At 29.7% G+C, this 23,102-nt stretch overlaps 1 protein-coding gene across 1 annotated transcript; it reads right to left on the bottom strand.

Moving 5' to 3' along the window:
• Positions 1–3,693: 3,693 nt before the first annotated feature.
• On the bottom strand, positions 3,694–15,327 carry LOC107457089 (neuronal acetylcholine receptor subunit alpha-9-I). The gene is made up of 7 exons (XM_016075149.3): positions 15,170–15,327; positions 13,827–13,978; positions 13,033–13,077; positions 10,446–10,555; positions 10,162–10,366; positions 7,791–8,042; positions 3,694–3,792 (listed from the first exon to the last, which is right to left on the bottom strand). The coding sequence occupies exons 1-6, from the start codon at positions 15,240–15,242 to the stop codon at positions 7,791–7,793; spliced, it is 837 nt and encodes a 278-aa protein (XP_015930635.2). The 5' UTR covers positions 15,243–15,327; the 3' UTR covers positions 3,694–3,792.
• Between the last annotated feature and the right edge of the window lie 7,775 nt (positions 15,328–23,102).

Genomic DNA, 23,102 nt, shown 5'->3' with positions numbered 1-23,102 from the left:
TATGGATTAGCAAACAGAATTCCATCCGCGTCAACTAGGCTCAGCTTATGAAGCTAATTTAGTTCCGTGCATCTGGGTACACACTATAGCTGCGGGGTCTAATTGGTCAGTCTCATAACCGGTGAACCGGGGTTCGAATTTCAGATTTGACGCCACACTATTTCTTCCATTCCTTCAATACATGAAGAGTTTCCAGTGCCCTGGACTCTTTTAGTGACCCTCGATTATTGTGATGCAAAACTATCATTCACGCAAAAATGGTGTAACATCCATAGAGCTCAAAAGTCCATTTAAGTTTTATTTTTATGGTTTAGAAACTATGCAAATTTTAAATGGCTACAAAACCGTATAATTTTATGTTCATGGTTTCTTAACCGTACCAGCTCTAAATCAATCCAATTGTAGCAAACATTTTACAGGTAGTAATTTGAATATTAAGTTTTGATTAAAAGTTTTCTAAATGTCTCTCCATTTTGAAACTGACCCACATAAATTTGGAAGTCCATTGGCCATCAGTGCATTCTTTAAATTTCTCTTCGACAACTTTTCCTCAACTCCTAAGAAAGAGTCTTCCACAAAATTAATATAAAAGAGAAATTTTGTATAACGTTTGTCTTACGTTAGCTATAACACTAACCTTATTTTCTATCCCTTGGTGACGCTACGATTTGCTCGGAAATATTCGAGCATGAGTTGTTAGAGATAGGTGAAACTGTAATGTTATACAAAATCTCTCTGATATTATGAACAATAATATTTAAGTACTATTCACTCTGACGTCATTAAAATGCTTTTATAAAGTTTCTTTTCTCCAAACGAATCCTTATGCTCTTTTGCAAGATTAAAAGTAAACATTTAGTTGATATTGTAGATTTTAGTAGTTGACACTCTAAGGCTTATGATTTAGCGTCTCTATCATATTTTTATTTAATTTTGTTCAAGACAGGATTGTATGTTATTGTTAATTTTATCATTTCTTTGTACTGTACAGTGCGCAAAATAAAAAACGATCCACCCTGGATAACTTTTAACCTAATAATTGGATCTTCAGGATCTAAGACTTAAACTTAATGGTCCGAGGGGGTGACCACAAATATGCTAATTAATTAGTGCAGAAGAAATTTTTAGTTACGAAATTGGACACAAAAACGTACTTTCTCTGAATACTAAGCTAAACTCAGTGGCACGACAGCCCATAGAGGGCCATGGCCTACTGTACCCATCTCAGTTTTCTTGACCTAGTGCTCTGGGATGCAGGAGCAGATATTCCGGTTTAGATGGCCAGCCGAACGTGGAACCCCCCAGTATTTAGTTCCCAAGCATGTTTGGTACTCATTTATCGACCCGCTGAAGGGATGAAAGGTTGAGTCAACCTTGCCCAACCCGAGGATGAAACCCAGAACCTGTGGCGCGGGAGCGCGAAGCTCTACCACTCAGCCACCGGGCGTCAGAAAATAAACTTTATCATATATTTATTATTTTTTTAATATTTTATTTAATAATAGCCGAAAGTATTTGAATCGTAAGGTAAAAATTTTTTTAAAAACCATTTTAAAGTAAATTTGGATTTTTGGATTTTGCATGACAAAATACAAAATTTGAGTGAAATTGGTCGAATAGTTCCTGAGAAATCAAATTTTGAAGAAGTCGTAAATTTAAAACTTGATTTCATAGGAACTATTTGACTGATTTCACTCAAATTTCGCATTTTACCATGTAAAATTATATGATTTAAAACTACGTAAGAAATTGTATACCTTATAATTTAAAATGCTTTCGACTGTTATTAAATAAAATAATAGAGGAATAATAATTCTTTGCCAAAAGTTTCTTTTTGAATGGAATTATCTCTGGATTAAAAAAAATTTATAATTGTATACATAAAATTTTCAATTAGCTTAAAAAGTTCTCAAAATATTTTGAAATACGTAAAAACTACAATTTACATTATAGGGTCCAGACTTTGAATCACTCTCCCAGCCAAACTATGGAGACCATATTTCTTAGATTGTTCTTACCCCTTTATTTTGGGGGTCAGAAATTCGACACCGTCGAAAAAAGGTATATTTATTCAGAGAAAGAAAGTTTTTGTGTCTGATTTCGTAGCTTAAAATATCGTCTGCATATTTGAGGTCACCCTCTCGAACCATTAAGTTAGTGTTTTAGAACCTGAAGATCAAATCATTAGATTAAAAGTTATTCACGGTGGCCCGTTTGAGTAGGTTTTTTTTTTCTTTTTTTTTTGTATATTTGAGTAGAAACATAATTTTTCTAAAACAATTCTAAGTCATCTTAGAAGGGGAGTTCCTGACTTTACTGTAAAATAAAATCGAGTCCGGACGATAGTTTTAGCAAGAAAAACTGAAATAAGGAAATAATTATTTTATAAATTATCAAAAATGTGAGTGATTCGACAACAACAACGAAACAAAGCTTGCATGGTGATTTGTCTGTTGCAATTTTCATTAATGTCTAGCGACGTCATTATCCAGCTAAAAATACCGTTTTAACTACATTATAAGTTTATACTACGAGAATCTCTATTGGATCAGAGAAACTTGTTTCTATTTAAAAATGTCAGAATTTTGTTGCTCCAAACATAACCATAAGAGCCCGATAATCGCTTTCAAATCTTGAGTGCTTTTCTTGGAATAATTTTTTTTCTTTCGAATTTTTATTGCAAAGTTATTTTGCAATCACCCTATAATTGCCAGATTTTCAAACCTAAATTATAAATCTGAATGTTCTGAAACCTCTGAACTGTTCTGAAATGTTTTTTCTTTTCTTAATAAAGCAGGGGGAATTTTGTCTCATATATTCCGTCACATTTTCATGGTTTTTTATAAGCAACTCTTCGTACTGAGTTTTACCCATTAGATACTGATGTATTGGACATAATTTGTTACTTTTTATAACTAGGCTAAATGAAACTTATGTCTTAAATACTAGGAAGAAAAATGCAATCGAATTTTTTGAACTAAACGTTGTACAACTGCATTGTTTTTTCAAAGGAATTTAAATTTTACTATTCAATATGTCAAAAATTATTTGCTTCTAAATGCCATGCCTTCTTAACAGTTAGAAAAATCTACAGCATATTCCTATACATGTAGAAATTTCAAAAAGGTTTTGAAAGTCTTAAACTTAGCAATTCGAGAAAAAATAATTTTCATTTAAATAAATCAATTGCAATTAAACTCGGGCAATTTTTTATATAACTTTCTAGTTTTCATTAATTTTATACTTTTATGTGAAGTTAACATTTTAAAATGTAGATTTTTTAAATTGATTGTATGTGAGGTATGTATATTAACTCAAGAGCTTTTTATTTCTTCAAATTATTTATTACTGAATTATATTTCATTTCAAATCGTGAATTTTATTTGAATCCTCCATAATAAAAGGATAGTAATTAAATAAACTTTTAAATGTATATTTGACTAATATAGCATCTGTCCTCAGACGAAAGTAGTAAATAAGCGTTTGGAAAAACAATATGAATTAATTCTATTTTTTTTAAAATTTCCTTTAGCTTTCACCAAAAACTTGTGAATCTGAAATTACATTGTTTTTGCTTCCTACCTTCAACTTGAGTTATCATATTTGATATTAGAGCTTTAAGAAATGTATCCCTAAAACTAATCATTTTTGAAAATAATATCGTGTGAAAACAACAAAATGTAATCTAAACCCTTAATATAAAAATTTTATTTCAAAAATTTCTTTTACATTCATTACATTGGAGCTCCATCAATAAAAGATGCGTCAGAAATTTGATCAAATCTTGCTACCCTGTAAAAGAGCATATTCAAATTTGACTTCTGATATAATAACTTACTTCTTTAATTCATCACATATTTTAAGAAATTACTATTTACATTATTTCGAATAAATGTTCAATGCGCAACAAAAAATGGACTACGCACACTGATTATTCAGTCAAATGATCAGATCTTTATGTTCAAAGACTCAATCTTAATGGTTTGAGGGGATGGGTGGGAATCGAATCGAATAAAAATTGAATTTTAAGAAAGGTTTTTTTTTCATGATTTGATGTTTCAGGAACTGTTTGACTGATTTTGTTCAAATTTTGTATTTTGCCATGTAAATTACATTTATTAAAATGAAGCAAAATACTATACAATTCAAAGTTTCTCAACTATTACTTAATAAGATAATAAAAAATAATAAATATTTATTAAAATTTATTTTTTGCCAGGCAACTTTTTTTTGCATATCTGGATAAGCATATTTTATAATTGTGTTCAAAGATTTTTCGAGACATGACGAAATACGCAAGTTCTCGAGAAAGTTCTCGAGACATAACGAAATACGCAAAAAGTAAAATCAACATGAAGGGATCCAAACTTTGGATCACTCTTTTGATCAAACTGTAGAGACCAAATTTCCCAGATTGCGGCTACACCCTAAATTTTGGGAATCAGAGATCCAAATCCGTCAACAGAAAATGTATGTTTATTCAGAGAAAGTACGTTTTTGTGTTTGATTTCGTAGTTTGATTTCGCAATTTAAAATATCGTCCGCGCTAATCAATTAGCATATTTAAAGTTACTCCTGGAAACATTAAAAATGAATAGTGGAACGTGAAGATCCCATCATTAGCACGAAAGTCATTCATGGCGGTCCATTTTTTTGACGCTCTGTATTGTAAAAATATCCTACAAATGCTAAAAATTAAAATTAGTCACTTTTTGCAAATAACTTAAAAATAAATAAAGAATTAATTTAATGTTTTATGAAAAAATATGTATATTCAAACACTTTTATTCGATTTGCAATCCAAGCAACCTATTTCTAAATAAAAATCGTATTTTCAGCTACTATTTAAAGCTGAATCTTAGGAGGATTGAATTGTGTTAAACTTTATGGAGTTTGAAATTTCAAGTCGATTTTTTGCAATCACGTGATAAATTTATTTCATTATGAACTCAACATTAACTGTTTCAACACATCCGGGAAAAGGATTCGAGAAAAAAGGCTACATGCAATCGCATGGAAATTGTACCAATAATGCTAAACCGGGAAGGGTAAATTCTAGTTTATTTAAGAATAATAATATTTTGAAAAAACACCATTTAAAGTTTACGAAAGCTAATTTCCATGTTTACATCTTAAGAATATATTTGCAGTGTCATCCTCATTTGTGTAAATTTCTTCAAACACTAATAGAAAGATATTTCCAAAAGTTAAATATTAACAAATCAATAAAATTAATAAAGTTTAAAATTTCCGAAGTAAAATGTCATTGTAAGTACATTTTACTGATTTCGTTAATTCTTAACAAAAAGAATATTTTTGAGAAAACAGTTGTTATTCAAAAAAAAAAAAAAAAAAATCTAAGTTCTAACATATTTCATTTATTAACGTTTACCAACTCCGATGATTACTTTGCAATATTTGTTTTTTCTTAGCAGAAAACAGATTTTGTACGAAAATTGAAATTATTCGCTCAAAATATACGCACTAAAATATATGCACCTGCTACTGCTTATAATTGTGCTCCCACGTCCAAATATTTCACTTATTATATGATTAAGATCTATTAGTGAACATAAGAAATATTTCTAAGTGATCATTTTTTTAAATAACATTTAAAATTAAAAGTATATTGTTATACCAGATTTGGTGAGTTGATTCGCTTACCAAACTGACGGATACATTAAATACAAGTTTTTCAGGTATCATATAGCGCATGAAGCTGAACATTAAGTTCTAAATCATTTAACGAATCTCTTTAACTGTAATTTATATAATTATTAGTGTAATTTGCGCAAAAAAATAAGAAAAAAGTAAGAAAAAATAAATTAGTTTCAGACTATTAATTTAGAAAACAATCAGAACCAAAAATGTAGCAATAACAGTCGATGTAAATACCTTTTTATCTATACTCGTATTATTAAGTATTGCTATTATTACCAAAATTAAGGATACTAAAATATTTTTAGGAAAATAATACTTTTACAACTTTTCTTAATTTTATGCTGATGACAACCAAAACAATATGTAAATCAAAGTGAGAAAACTGGATCCTACCATGTGATTTCCCGTCCAATAAAAATGCACCTACAGCAATGGAATACTATATTGGAACATTACGTTTTTATGTTATATAGATGTATAAATTATGCATAAGTATAACTAGCATAATTTTAGTTTTGATCATATTACCCGTATTCGTGCGTCCTTTCTAAATTCTCTACACGTCCCTTGTAGAACTCAAGAAGGCTGTTTTTGTTACAATAACTCGTAATTTGATATTTTTAATCACGTTTACCTGAACTCGTTTTCTTTTCTATACACAGTTAGAGAATTCTCGGAAACGATGATTAAATTGTTATTTTTTCTATTTCATTATTATTTTTTTACAATATTCACCGAAAGAGTCACATAACTATAAAAAAAGATAATATTCAAATCCTTTATTGACTATTTCGAACCACTAAGGTAAAACTAACCGAATTTTATCCGCACCAACTAGGCCCACAACCAATGAGAATCAAGTGCACATTCTTCGAAAACTTGAAACTAAAAAATATTATAAAGATTATGAATTAATATTTTTTATCTTCCTTACTCAAATGCCTAACACGTAAGCGGATGCCTGCTACCTTATAGTTTTAAGAGTGTGATGAATACTATATAAAGCCACTCAGTTCCTCATCGTCGGAAACATGCCGCAGTCGAGAGAGCTTATTTGTCAATCTCATTATCGGTTGCACTGAGATTCAAATCCAATTGTTAACACCGCAATATTTTGTTCATTACTTCAACATATTCAGAATTTTCAGCTACCTGAAAACCTCAATTTGTGACCCTGGACTATAGGAATACGTATCACCTTATTATGCATAGATATGCAGCACCACAAGCATAAACTAATTAAGCTACACTCCGCAATTTGCTTTAAAAAACACTACCAAACCAGAACTTGATTCCAATGTCAATTACCTTACGAAAAGCATATCATAAATGAACTCCAATATCATGAGAAATAACATTTTTATGGTTTAAAAACTATGATAGTTATAATTGGTTAGAAAGTCTTATAGTTCTGTATTCAAGGCTCTTTAAAATCATACCAGCTGTAAACAGTTTCACACCCATAAAAGTAAAGAATTGTACTTAACCGTATACTTTATCCTTAATTGGATGAACAGACTGTTTTCAGTAACTTTACTGTAATTTTTTGATGCAAATTATAATAGTGTAACCAAACAAAATTTGCTAACAAAAATTTTATCTCTTCCTTAAACACTAAATTCATTTCACTTTATCTAGAGCTTTGCTCTAGACAATACAAGATTCGATGACAATACAAGAGCCGATGACAATACAAGATTCGATCTTTTATCAAGCACTTCAAATGTAATTAATTCATTGTCAATCGAAATTTGGCCATTTTATGACAAAAGCAGACAAACAGACAGCAAACAAAAAGGAGAAAAATAGCAAAATAAGTGGAAGTTTCTCGAATGGCGAAAGAAACACGAGAAAGTAATTTTATTTCCTATGCCATTTTCCACTCCTAACACCTACACAAATTTTATGAAAGTAGTATGTTTAACGCTGTTCATTTCATACAAAAAATGTACATAGATTTTAATGAAAACAAAATTATTAGTTAATTTCAAAACTGTTTTTTTAAAATCATTTAATTGCATACATACTATGCAAAAAATTTTATTATTTATCCCTTCAGCATCAAACACTATTAGTTCCTTAAAACAGAGCAAAATAATTTAATACAGTTATAACATCTAAATACTTACTCAGCGTCTTAGCAATTTATCAGCCTCTGAGAAATCAGAAGGGACGACATCTTGTAAATTGATGGACACGTCTTCCTCATCAAGAACCCCGTTTGATTGAAGCTCACTTCTACTCCTCCTCATTAAAGTAACGTTAAAATTGAGCAAAGGGTATGCTTCTTTGCAACAAGGGTAATATTTGGCTACCCTATTTGACACAACATCGATCAGTTTCCAGTTGGCATTGTTATCAACAAAATCAGACAAATCAACCTGCAAAAAAACATTGTATGAAACAGCTGAATTAACGCATTTGAAGTGCGTATTTTTTTTAAAAACGTTTGAAGTGGTCATCCAATCCTTAAGAGTTTAAACTGTTCTTTAAATATTTATCATTTCATTGTAAAGGCCGGGATAGCCTGGTTCGTGGAGCATTGTATCCTTATCCAAGAGGTAGTGAGCTCGATTCCCGCCAGCCGAAGACTTTCCGTTTAGTAAATGGTGACTGGTGCATGTTAACTTTGTCTGGTTGCAAAGTTCTTCAGATTAATTAACAAATTATGGCTCTAGGAATACTGAATTGAAGAATTATCGTTCTCTGATTGAGGTCAACAGATCTGTGGTGGAATCAATGGATGTATGAATGGGTCCTCCCTTTCAACGGACTGTGACTTGTGTGTGGCTGAAGTCGTATTCTTGACTATAGGTGGCACTAATTCAAAAACAAGAAATACACCCTCTATCTCAAATTCGTTTGCTTTCACCAAGTAGGCTTGCTGGTATTGGCCAGGGGCATTAGAAACAACAACATTATAAAGAGTAAGTTCATAATTTTGTGACATACAAGTAAATTCTTGACATTCTGTAAACTTTTTCATTCATTGAATACATTAATAAGATGAGAAGATAATATTGTTAGACCTTTGTTTATTTTAGTTCAATTTAAGAATTTAAAGGGAAAAAATAACTTTAAAAGTAATTTATTTATTAAAAATTACCAAAGAATAGGATGAGAAAATTATTTTGGGATGCATGTTAAATCAGTTATTCTATTATTCTTTTTCGGTAAAAGTGCCCAAAAGTACAAGGTTGGCATTCTAGATAGCCTGCAAACTATGCTGTAAAATTTCATAAAAAAAGCTGGGAAATCCATAATAAAGTTTTATTAGCCGCAGAAACAAATTCGGGCACAGAAACCACCTTTAAATCATTTATCAAAACTTTCAAACAATACATACTAATGACAACTAACATCATTTAATGAAAAAATGCTCACTATAATGTTCACTAAATCTACTACCATTAAAAAAACAAGAAATTGCATATATAATTGTGGAAACAGTATATGCTGGGGAATGAAGCACGCGAGCCGTGCTTCGCTATTGTTAATTTCGAAGTCAAATGATACGGATCCGTAGCTCTGAGTCACAAAGATTCAAATATGGGGATCTGAGATGCCGAATTGTTATTCGTATAAGTTTTTGTATATATTTGTGATACGTTAGGTAAAGCTATCACATTGCAAAAACTTTAGCATATCTATCTGCTCACACAGACCACAGAGTTGGTGTAAAATATCCTCAGTGGTAGACAAATCATGGGTTAGAGTCGTCTTTCCGTCAGGCTAGCCGAGGGAGGTTTTCATGGTTTTCCTCTCCATATAATGCAAATGAGGGCTAGATCCATGAAAAAGTTCTAGTTTGTCTCAATTGTTGATCCTGGTGGTCCTTTGTGCTCTGGATAGGGTTCAAATTTTCAAGGCTTCGGATTTTGAACACAGATAGTCCTAACATCCAAATCGGGTCAGCTGTTTAACAACGGTAATAAGAAAAAAATAAAAACTGTAGTAAAAACTACGGTTCCCAGAGAATTAAAAATTAATATATAATTATCCTTATAACACATCTAAAAGCATACATACCTTAATGACAAATTTTTGCTTCTCTTGATGCATAGTTCAGCATAGAAGACAACAGCAAGCAAGCCAACATTGGTGCTTTTCGTACGTAAAAATAATTCTCGTGTGGTGTCAAAGCGCGAGAGTTTCGTGCAAGTTTGTTCAATTTTAAGTATTTAGATTTAAATATCATTCTTTAAATTATATATGAACTCTCGATTTAGTGTAATAACCTAAAATAACGTGGTTTCTCCCACAATTGTTAAGGTTATTTAACATAATTTTTGATAAGATATTACACCACAAACTTTGTATAGTATCATTTCATTATGCCATGATTTATTTATTTTTCATAAAATCCTTCTTTTTGTCAAAGGCAGCTCACGGAGATCAACTTTAATTATAGGCATACTGTACATCGCAAGAAGAAATATTTTGTAGGAAACACAATAAAAAAAATTTGCTTCCTTTGAATTTAAATTAAATAGATATTACCTTGTCACTAAAGAGTGCTACATCTTGAGTATTTTCATCGTATGTCCATGATCCAAACTGAATGTTGCACGTTACTATTTTCTTACTAGCTTTAAGCAATGGGCAGCGGCTTCGGATTGTAAACATCGGCACCCAAAGAACTGTTCCAGAATTGTACAACAGCACATTGGTAAAAGGCACAGGGGCCATAACGGACTGCTCTGGTCTATCAAATAAAAAAGTATTATTCAGTACAGGAATAATTATAGTTCAAAAATAGAAATAAAATCAATGAATCCACTTACGATCCATAAACGGCAATATCTGGTCTCCATACTTCTGTAGATGGTAGTCTAAGTACTGACAGATTTTCAAAACGAGACGGATCCCATTTTAAGTAATCATCTGTCCAATTCTGAAAATATGAGTATAAATAGCATAAAATCAATTACAAACAAAATTATTATTTTTCCCTTTAGACAATTATCGTTTATTATCAAATTGTACTTTCTGAAAAATTTTTCAAATTAATTATGGTTCACACTAGCGTCTTATTAATGTTGTGGAAAATTTTATGGTTCAAGACGCTCGAAACTTTTTAACAATGTATATATTCTGTCTAAATTCAATTATTTCTAACTCCCTCTGTGTGTGTGTTGAACCTAATTGGCTTCTGAATCGACAAATTCCACTATTTACCTACAATGTCGTCACTGGCAAGTACTCAAATGATTTCATTGTGTCTCGTGCTTTTATTGATAGGATAGGATAAAACTTCGACGTTACTCTTTATCTAATCATAAGAGTCATGGGCTTTAAAGGAACTGTAACATAGAAATAAAAGTGTGCTTATTTATATATCACATTTTCTAAATTACAATGCATATATTCTGTCTAAATTCACTTATTGCAAGCATTTAGTACTTGAGAGTGTTTAAATGATTTTATTACGTCTCGTGCTTTTATTGCTATCATGCGTTAAAAATTCCTGTTGTTTCTCCGATATTTTTTTTAAAAATTTCTTTTATTGTTTTTTTCTAAAACTAGATGATTAAACTTGAACCGACGTTACTCTGTATCTAATCATAAAAATCATGGGATTTAAATGGACTAAAACACTGACTTATTTGTATTTCATTTTCTTATATTGAACAAAGTATCATAGCTTAAATAAAATACTTTAAAATTTTCTATTCAAGTTGGAGAAGAGAAAACAAAGAAAAAATAACCTTTGAAATCTTTGAGCATGTTAAGAGATTGGAGTAACGTCTCATTTTCGCGAAGACAAACAAAATAAAAAAAATTATTACTTATCTGCTATCTAATTCTGTGGTGATCAGCTCATCGTAATAGAGCAAGAGCTCATCATTATAGATATATGCAACCAATGAAAGAAAATAGGATTTCGCAATAGAAAGGATTAAGCAGGAAATAGGATTTTAGAATTTTTTTGTTAAGTTGGGCCTTTCACGGTCTTTACTTGTTTTTTTTTCTTTTTAAAATTTTGATTCGTTTATTATTTGTAACTTATTGCTAGCTATTAGATTGTCCTCATGGTAGAAAGTTGTTGCCATAATTTCGTCATTCTATTTGATTTATATTTTCGTTTTACAACTATAACTTGATTTTTATTTTTTAAATCTGACTTATTTGTTAAATAGTAAAACTTGAAAATGCTATCCACTGCATATTTTAAAGTGGAATGGGAATTAAATTAAATGGAAATTATACAAAATGAAGAGAGACTTTCGAGTAAGAAAAAATCATTACAAATTTCAAATATTCAAATGAACACTGCGAACTATTTTTCTTTTATCGTTTGCCTGCTCTACAGGCTTGATCTTGTGGTACTGAACTAGTAGATAAACTTCATATAGCATTTTTTTAACAGCATGCATCAGCTAGTACATCATTATTCTTAGTTAACTGAACGATATAAATTATTCAAATTGTTTAAATTTTAAAAAAAGATATAAATAACTGTTTTCAAAACATTGAGCTTTTAAAATCATTTTTTGAAAAAAATATAGTATTATAAAACGATTTTATTATTTCTAATGTTAATGGAATGAATAAATGCTTCTTTTGCTCCTTGTTTTTCTTTTTAAAATAATCATCTTGAAAGTTTAACAGAAAAGATAAAAAAAAACACCAACATTGAGAAAAAAAATATAGTCAAAATTACAAGAATATGGTAAAATTAATAGTAATTCTAGATCTATGGCAACACCAAAAAGCTTGGTCATTTTTACCGATATGCTTTGGTAAAGATTTTTGTAAAATTAACAATAAAATAGGGTTTTTTAATGTATGATAAAATTGGTAAATGAGGTAAAATTTGGTAATTTTATCACGATACCTTAAGGCTTGACATAAAAACCATTTGTACAGTTATGTTTAAGTTTAAGTTTTTATTTTTAACAAAATGTTTGGTAATAAATGCTATAATCTTGAAAACAAGAATTTTCGATAAATAATTATCATACAAACAATAAAATTATCTAATGAATGGTTTAAATACCTTCGATTTTTATTACCAGATTTTAAAAATAATTCTTCAAAGAATTAAATTTTTTTTTGAAGTTTTCGAATGTCACAAAATATAAAATCATGGAGCTTATTTATGACATACTTTTGTGCAAGACAAAAATTAAATAATTTATTTTTCCTATTGTTTTCGCACTCTTATCAAAATATGCATATATGTATTTATATCTCCTTTCATTCTTAAACGTTACAGAATTTAGTGTACTAAATATATAAGTTCTGAAAATAATGAGGAGAGGATATTTAGTCCAATCAACGTAAATGTTTAAATAATGAACATCAAAGAATTTAATAAATTTAAGCTTCTTTTTGTGAAAATTAGTCATACATGTTGATAAAACTTACCATCCTCGTAAATGTCTCCAACACAATAACTTGGTGTTTTTCATCCTGAAGGAAAAAAATAAATAAAATTATTTGGTGCTTAATTTTTTAGAAAATATCATTTTTGTTATGCGTTTGACAAGGAAATATGATAAATGATACTTTTGAGTAGATCATTGCCATGATATGTGGAACTGTTAATGATAAATTTGAGTGTATTTTGATAAACGATACCTTTGATTATATGATAAATGATACTTTTGAGTACATTTTAAACTTATATCGAGTTAATATTTAAATATTGAACACAGTTTCTTCACCATGAGAATAAAATTAAGTAATTTTTAAAATATTGTGATTTGCTTATTTATTCGGGATATATTATCCCAGAAGATAGATCAAATATTTTGCTCATAAAAAGCTGACGGTAAAATTGGATTTTACAGTGAAAAGTACTGACCGGTTCTATTCACCGTAATTTGACTCTGATATTCTTTTACTGTTAACAATATTACCACTAATAATATAAGTTCACATTACATCATAATTCAGAAATCCTAAGTTAAAAAATGATGGTTCAATTTTTTATAATCTTTCTGCTTAACTAAAATAACGTCTATCATTTACATGGTAGAATTTGTAATATGAAATACTTTAGCTCGGCTTTTTAATATGCTTGAAAAGAAGCTTAAATAACAGTGTAGTTGCAGTGTAATTAAATGACAGTATTAGAAACTGTGAGCTGATTTCCCTTAAAAATTCTAAAATTAGAGTTTAGTATTTTATTATTTTGAAGTTAATAACAAAATACTTACGAAATCTCTTAGATGAATAGGTGAAATTCCAAGAGAAACAGTGATCTTTTCATTCGAGTTTTTAACAGGTCTAACAAGTTTGTCATAGTTCCTGAATAAATGTTGGCGAAGATCTTTCTCTGTTTTCTGTCCATGCACTTCTTGGAAAATATCTAAAAATGATGAATAACATTAATTTAAAAGTAAACATAGATTAAAACGCTATAAATTATCTGAATATTTTTTAATATGCTTAAGTCAACTATCGTAAATTTGTTTTACAGTGTGCAAGGGTAGGAGATATAATGTTTCTTTTCCCTAGAATAAAACGACTAGCTAAAATAAGGATAAACTGTTCGAGAATTTCTTACTTATCCATGATTATGTTCTGAACTTCTTCATGCTATTGTATCTTTTTCGCTATCTGGATAAAAATATAGTTAAATTCAAATTGAGAGAAATTGATATTGAAGTTGAAGTTACATTGATATTTATATACCGATTCCTATTGCAATAGACGCTATATATTCGCAAATAGAATCTTGGATTCAAGTTGATCAATGATGTGAGCACTGAGATTTCTGCTAAGACAAATATTAGGGTAAGTGTTTTTCTGACATCACATTACCAGTTAAAGAAAGAAAGGATAAAAAAAAGAAACTATGATGAAACAACAGGAATTAAAAATATATGCATTATTGCAGTTCAGTATATGAATAAACTGTAAAAAATAATTCTGTTAACTTTTAAGAAGGCTTCATTAGTTGGAAAGGTTTCATCACCAGGTGATTTGACTAACTTGAGCGAAAATAAACCATCTTGCTGTTGTCTGGTATAATAGCGAGTGTCTAGAGACAATTTCAACAAAGCTATTTGGACAAAATAAAATAAATTTATGTTAACATAAAGCAACAGTGTGGTTTAAATCCTACACCTTAATTAAATACCGTAGAGGTGATACCCAAAACCAATAATTCAACCCAATAATTCTTACGTTTTTAAATTTTATAGCTAAATGTAAATCAATATTTTTAGAGCTAACATTTATAGTACATAAGTAACATTAAAAACATGATTTTATTTACTTATTATTTTTGGTTTCTAAATGTTTATTAATAACTTTAAAATTTAAGAATTTTCACATCCATAAAAGTTGATACAATAATCAGGTTAAACTTAGCAGATATTGATTAACCACCAGAGTTCCATGAATCAATACATTTTGATTAACGATACGATTTAATTAAGTTTTCGTTTTACTCATAAGTACTCTTTCAAAAAATAGATTTTGTTTAATCACAAAATTTTGATAAAGCATAAGATTCAAATTAATATGAATCTTTGAAGCATAAACAGGGACTTACCATCAAGAGTGTTACATGACGGGAACCCTAGAAAAGCACATAAGCAAGCTAGATACATCAACTTGGAGTTCATTTTTACTATTCTAATACTTTCGGAATGGGCTTCTAGCCAGTAATCACAGACATTTATAACAACAATTTTTACCAAACGGGAAGTTTCAATGAAACAAATTCAAAGTAGCAATAGACTATCTCGTTATTAATGACGTCCTATGATGGCAACGTATTTAAAGCAATGAAAGGTTATATCATTCAGTGTCTTCACCCAGTTCTCATGGATGTATTTACTTCTCTTTTCGTCAGTTTACTGGATTATTACCTTTAGATCCGTGTCTTCAGTTACGGTTTTTATTGATATCTAGTTTGGGGTTTTAAAAGCAATAGAAATTGAATTTATTTAATGGAGTAAGTTGAAATGGGAAGTCAAGTTGAAGGTTTGAGAATTTCCTGAACAGAAGTGAAGGCAATCGCTTATTAGATTTTGTTATTGTGATTTAATGACTAGCCTTGCAGTTTCCCGTGAAAATAAGTCTTTATTTATTGTTTTTTTAAGAGTTGCAATCTTTGTTTTAAATTTGCCTTGCTTTTTTTTAATCAAAGCTTACCTCAATACTCTCGTTAATTTGTTACGTGGATTTAATCATGCTAATTAATTCACGTCAATGCTCATGAAATTATCAAGTCTGAAGAGGCAGATTTTGATTAAGAATGAGCTAGAAGATATAGAAATGCTAGGGAAAAGTTTTCTTTTCCTTTCTTTAAAGTTACTTTAAATCATAAAAATTAATTTTGAACAGAAAATCTATTTAATACATACAAATTATGCTCAACACTTTATGCATTAATCATATAAAAAAATTATATGATTTATTTTTAAGCGTATGATTAATTTGTAAATGTTAGGGAGATAACTACTTATTCGATTATATTATCGTAATTTGATGACTATTAATGGAGTTTGTTGAGAGTAAATTAGACTGAAAGTATTACATAGACCAAACTGAAACTTAACTTTATTTACATCAAAATATATATATAAAAAAGAAGAGATTGCAATAACAGGAAACACAAAAACTACCTAAATAATCTCGAACTCAACATCCTCCCCTCCCTGGTCGACCTCGAGGGGGATGACCAAAGCTACCGGGCGGGTTATATAGTGACCATTAACTCTCAGCTCACAGGATCTTATTTTTCCATCTCGTCCTTCATGTAAGTTCACCACTCTAGATTTCTTCCACGTGTGCCGTGGTCGGACGTCTTCTTGTAGGAGTACAATATCGCCAATTCGGACGTTAATGATATTGTCCTGATTACCAACTTGATGAAGTGACCGCAATTGAAGCAAATATTCCTTGGGCCATTTTTTCCAAAAGCAGTCAAGTAAGTCCTGCTGCTGCTTGTAGATTTTTTTTAGCTTTGTGTTGTTATTTGGGATGGATGGAATGGCCATTAGTTTTCGTCCTGTCAGGAAATGGCTTGTTGTTAAGGCTGTGGAACCGTCATCTTTTCTACCTTTCTGTACCAATGGTCGACTGTTCTGAGCGGCTTCTATTCCAATGAGGGCCGTAGACAGATCATCCTCGTCAAGAAGTGCTCGTCCGAGTACCTTTCGTAGACATCGCTTGACAACTCCTATTAGGCGTTCCCACCAGCCTCCTCACCAAGCCGCTCGTGGGGCGTACGGTTTCGACACCAAATAATGGGGTTTGTTGGGAGTAAATTAGACTGAAAGTATCACATAGAACAAACTGAAACTTAACTTTATTTACGTCAAAATATATATAAAAGAAAGAAGAGGTTGCCAGAACAGGAAACTCAAAAACTACCTAAATAATCTCGAACTCAACAACTAGTATTGCAGCTCCCTGAGAAAATAAATTTTTATTAAAGATAAATAGCTTAAGAGTGACAATATATATTTCTCTTACACGGCTACAAAAAAAAGCCTCATTACAACTCCCCGAATGGCAAAGTTAGAAAATCGACCAATGATTGCCGCTAAAAATGTCACATGCCAAATCTAGTTAATGTGACTCAACATATAGCGCTTTTAAAAACGGAAACTGAAATAACCAGAGAGAGCATTCTCATCAAATGTGATCTCTTCCGTACTTCACCCTATCAGTTGCGGCAATCTCATACTATTAAGCTAGGCAGAAGTGAGTAGTCTTTGTCGATAGAACTCTATTTCAGTATTTTGTCTAAAGCGCTTTTTTTTACGAATTTATACATTACGAATTTATTTGACGATTTTCGATTTATATCACAAATTTATTTGTTTTATTATTGTTATTATTAGTTATTCATTGAAAGATTGTTTTGAATTCCTTGAATTTTGAGCATTTGCAATGTACCTAAGTTAGTAGCGAGCTTGGTTTGCGAAGCAAACCATATAAGATTGCGTAGCAATTTTCGGGGGTTGGCAAGCGTCAGCGAACAGGGGGCGCAGCCTACTAGTATTTATTTATTTTATTAGTTCCTTTATTTTTAATCAACCAGGAGGCTCCTTACTCCGACCCTTTTGGTTTCTACTCCCTTATTTTTTCTGCCTAAGCTTTGACGCAAATAGAAAATCGCTGCCCCTTTTATATATTTCTTTGATGGTCTAATTTCAGGTAAAAATAAGTTTGGTATTTTTTAATTATTGAAAATAGTCTAAGAGTTACTAAGAATCTGTTAGATTATCGGAATTATACTTGTACTAAAACATAAAATCCACAGAATAGTAATTAAAAAAAATTTTTCATTTATATTCAAAAATTTGTCACTAATTGGTTTTGTAAATTAAAGAAATTTCATTAGTGAATATCTATTTTCCACTGTTGTTATATTACTGCGAATGAAGCAAATTTAAAAAATTATTATTTGGAAGTGAGTCGTGTTTGGAAGACTTTGCCTTTAACGCCGCAAAAGACACCGATGCTTTCTGCGGAATTTCATAACCATAAATGGTTGAAATGCTAAATGCAATATTTTCCATTCATTTCTATCTATATTAATACAAAATAATGAGGAAAGTATGAAGAATGTGTCCAATAAAAATTCTAAGATAAGCTTCTTGTATATAAAGTAAATTTTTTTATACATTTGTTATTATAATTTTATGTAAAACAATTATAATAATATGTTTATATGTTTATAGTACATACAAACATTTGCAATTATGACGTTTCTAATGTATTCAAATATTTGATTGCGAAGTAAATCCTAACTAAATAACAAAAAATGGTGTAAGATTAGCAAATATAATAAAAATTATTTTAAGGGAATGTGTCACTCAATGTGTAACATATGGAATTATCTAAATAATAATTAATTAAATTTATTTTTAAAGTGTACTTTCCAGGAGGATTTCACAATCCAAGCCCCGTTCTCTAGCACTGTCCAACATTGCTGGACACTATCTTCAAGGTTCTTCTGTGGAAATGATGTTCACTAGATATGATGTTTTCTAACACTGTTGTATTAAACATTGGTAACCAACGCAAATAAAATTCGTCAGTTCTGAAAAGAACTTTATTGATTTTATGACATTAACAAATATTTCATATTGCTCGAAAGTCTTAGCAATAGAAAAGATTTCCTAATCCAGTTTTATATTTGTTTTATTAGCATACCCTTAGCTCATAGGCCATGAGGTTTGTCTATGATTTCTGACAAAAAACGTGCATTTTTCTAAAGGCGAAAACCGTGATAAACTCTCAAGCCCCTTTCAATTACTGAATGGAATAGGGCTATCATGTGAATGTCGAATAGAAAAAACTCCTACACAACTGACTTCGAGGAATTATTTCAAGACAGCTTACATAATTTATAAAATTTATAAATGTTCTGTGAAATTATACGTTAAGAAATAAATTAATTGAGATAAAAACAAGGTTCTCAATTATTCGTCAAAATAATTGAAGTGGAAATAAAATTTGTATCATAAGCTGTACTTTTTTTCCTTATATGCGTTCAAATACGTTCCTTATTCATTTTTTCCTTATATATCGTTCCTCCTCACCATAACGATTCGGTAATGTGATATTACTTATATAAAAATGTGGCATTTAATGAGTGAAGATTATTTAAATTTAAGTGCTTGTACTAATTGAAACATATTCCACTTGCTTGACAATTAGTTTATTATAAAATGAATACATTTGGCAGACAACCGGAAACTAAATAATACAGCTGCCATAAAGCTTAATACAAAAGAAATGAAGATCATGTGGTACATGTGTTGCAACATTTTTTCCCAAATATTTCTTAATTTATTTCTTCATCATAGACTAAAATTCAATCCTCTGTTAGATCTTTCACTGATATCATATAATATATCTCACTTTGATCACTTTACTTATAAGATTAAACAAATGCTGACAAAATGAGCATACATGATTAAAAAGTTCGTTGAGCAAGCTTTTGCGCTAGAATAAGACTTATATGAATATTCTTTTGTTAATCTAAGCATTTTAATTTTTAACTAAATGTGATGCTTCTTAGATTGAACTGAGAACTGGAAAAAATTATTATACACATTTCACATCTTGACACGTCCCTCTAGAAAAATTTTATATGATTCTTATTTATTAAATAAATATAATTTAAAAATTTTATGTTATTTAATTTAAAAAATTTATATTATTTAATTAAATGATTTCAGCAGCATGATCTTTTTTATTCTTTTTTTATTTACCTTTTTTATTTATTATATATGTATTCGATTTAAATGGTTGTTGAGTGCTGAAAATTCATCCGATATTATTTTAAATTTAATACAACAATATAGTTTCAAATTTAATATAAGCTCCGAAAATTTATATGTTATTTATTGGGAAATGCGAGCTCAGTAGTGCTTAATATTAGAATGGCGAAAGACGGAAAAATACATTGTGCTTTGTCTTATCTGATTTCACAATGCTGATCTAGATTTCTCTGATTCAGTTTATAATTTCAAAATAAAATAAAAATCAAATTTAGAAAAAATAAGTGTTTGGCAAAATCAAAAAGAGTAAGATATGCGGGGAGTTAATTTAAGTATCAAAAATACATCCATTATTTGTCCCAAATTTTTATTTAAGTGAAAAAAGGAGAAACAATGTTGGAATCTGACAAATCACTGCTGAGGAAGGTGGGACTCAAAATACCAAAATATGCTATGCAAGAAAGGATAAGTAGTTGTTTCTAATTCTTTGTAAGGAATTCCAGATTGAATTACGATGTAAAGTACCGGTACTTTGGGTGCATCATCCATAAAATTCCTTTTTCCGTTATTTAACGTAAAATATTATACTATCATTTTTACTGTAATATTGTTTCATTTGAGGTATTCAGTAGTTTTCGTTTAATTATTTTTATAAATGTACAATCTATCAATTTTTTGTGTCCCGTAACATGCTCCTTTAAAATGGATTTTACGGTGAAAAATGCCGGCACCAAAAACTACCTGGGAAAAATACCGGAAATTTTTTCCAAAGTTCTTTACAGTGTTACCTTATAATTACTCTTCTTTTTAGGTTGCTTTCAAAACAGGTTTTGATGCTTTCTCGCTTTTCTCAGTAGTGATTTGTTAGATTTTGATCTCGTTTTTATTTCTTCCTTGTTCGCAAATAAACTTCGAACCCCCTATATGTATACTTCTTTGATTTCATTTTTGACAATATTTCTAAATATATATATTATGTGTGGTAACAGAGCATTTAGTTCATAAAACTGCCAATAGTCTACGATATATACGATGAAATAAATACAATGAATATACACTTTAAATGGTGTAATAAATAAGTCTTTGGGAGAAAACGTTGTAGCAATAAATGTGCATTTCTAACTGAGCAAATGATATGCAATTAAATAATAGAGTAATAACTATGACCAACAAGTAAAGTTGTGGTCACGAAAGTTGTGGTGCGGAAAGTTTAGTGTTTGTTGAAGTCTCACTTACAAAGCAAACTGAATTTTTAATAGAGTTAATTTTTTTTGGTTATAAAATAATTTATATGAGAAACATGTTTTCTTTTCACACTAATTTCAGAGACATAAATTACACTGTGGAAAAAAGAATTTCTGTTACAGGAGATTTTTTAATGGATTTGGAATATAATCACACTGCTAAATCCAAATCTGCAAACGTTTTCCAATCCCTAGCTACAGTTTTTTTAAAAAAAAAACTTCATTTATAATCTATTTTTGTCCACATGTGTAAGTTTAAACATGTTTTATAAAATGGAGGGTCGCATAATTGTAGCAATCGCTTGTAGGGGATATAAGTCACATCATAATGATTAAAATTACTTAGGAATCCATGACCAAAAATGGCGTCATACATAGCTTGGATGCTCCCCCAATTATGAACTGATTCTTCGTGTGCTTTTTTTCGTCATAATAGGGAAGCGGTTTAAACGTGTTCGACGACATTTCCGGACATGCAATTTTAATCATATTTTTTTTCTATGCAATTTTAATCCTGATAATTCCTGATAAATCCTGCAATTTTAAGCCTGATTCTAACCACCCTAAAAGTTTGTTGCAACTTTTAGGCGACCTCCTGTGTTTTTAAACTTGTACATTTAAGCAAAAAATAGTCTAAAATGCCATTTAAAAAAATATTTCTATCTTTAGGAGCAAAATTAATTTCAGATTTGAAAATCCTCAACCGAATTAGGCAAGATTCCCCAAACCCGCCAAACGACTAAGGTATTTGCATACAAGCAATAAAAAATTGCTTCCCAGAGTTATTAAACAAATAACTTTGTAAAGAATCACCAAAAATTTCATTAAATGTTGTAATAATAAAAGAAGTCCGGAAATATCGTTTAAGATAATTGTAAAAAATTGATTTCAAATTATTTCTAGTTAAAGTTCTAATTTAGTTAAAAAAATATTAAAATAAAAAATTTTTTGTAATATTTGTAATTTTTGAAGTTATTACTCAAACAAATAGAATTTTTATTCTAGTTTTATAATTTATGTTCAGCCTTTTAAAACGCAATTATTAAAATTTCCGATTAAGGGGGAAAATCATGAATTAAAGTATTTTTTTGCAGCCAACAATGTTCGTCTTCTGCGGCATGAATTTAATTTAAGTTGGTTAAAACTTAATCAATACCTAATTTGATACGAGAAGTATTAAAAAATATTGTAGAGTTCATAGTTTGTTGTACAGGCGAGGCATACATTTTACTCGTTTCAGATAAAACGCATTTGTTTATTTCTTCATGGAGGACAGAATAATTTTTGATCAAATAGGATACCACTTTGGCCCAAAATAACTCATTTTATAATCAAAAGAAGTTAAATTTTCTGTTTACAACCGATTTATTTCATGATTATAAATAAAAATGATGCACTGTTTTTAAGAAACCTAAATTGTTACTTGACCAAAAATAATAGGTCATTAAAAACTATATAAATCAATTCTATTTTTTTAATTTCCTTTTGCTTTCACCAACAACTTGTGAATCTGAACTGACATTGCTTTTGCTCCAAACCTTCAACCTAAGTAATCATATTTGTTATTAGAACTTTAAGAAATGTAAACCAAAGACTAATCATTTTTGAAAATAATGTCATGTGAAAGCCACAAAATTCATGGATACCACTTTGGCCCAAAATAACTCATTTTATAATCAAAAGAAGTTCAATTTTCTGTTTACAACCGATTTATTTTATGATTATAAATAAAAAGGATGTACTGTTTTTAAGAAACCTAAATTGTTACTTGACCAAAAATAATAGCGTCATTAAAAACTATATAAATCAATTCTATTTTTTCAATTTCCTTTAGCTTTCACCAACAACTTGTGAATCTGAACTGACATTGCTTTTGCTCCAGACCTTCAACCTAAGTGATCATATTTGTTATTAGAACTTTAAGAAATATAAACCAAAGACTAATCATTTTTGAAAATAATGTCATGTGAAAGCCACAAAATTCAAACCAAACCCG

The sequence above is a fragment of the Parasteatoda tepidariorum genome, chromosome 7, assembly GCF_982258835.1.
Source record: "Parasteatoda tepidariorum strain Cologne lab strain chromosome 7, Ptep-v5.0, whole genome shotgun sequence".
NCBI lineage: Eukaryota > Metazoa > Arthropoda > Arachnida > Araneae > Theridiidae > Parasteatoda > Parasteatoda tepidariorum.
This window is presented reverse-complemented; position numbering and strand designations above follow the sequence as displayed.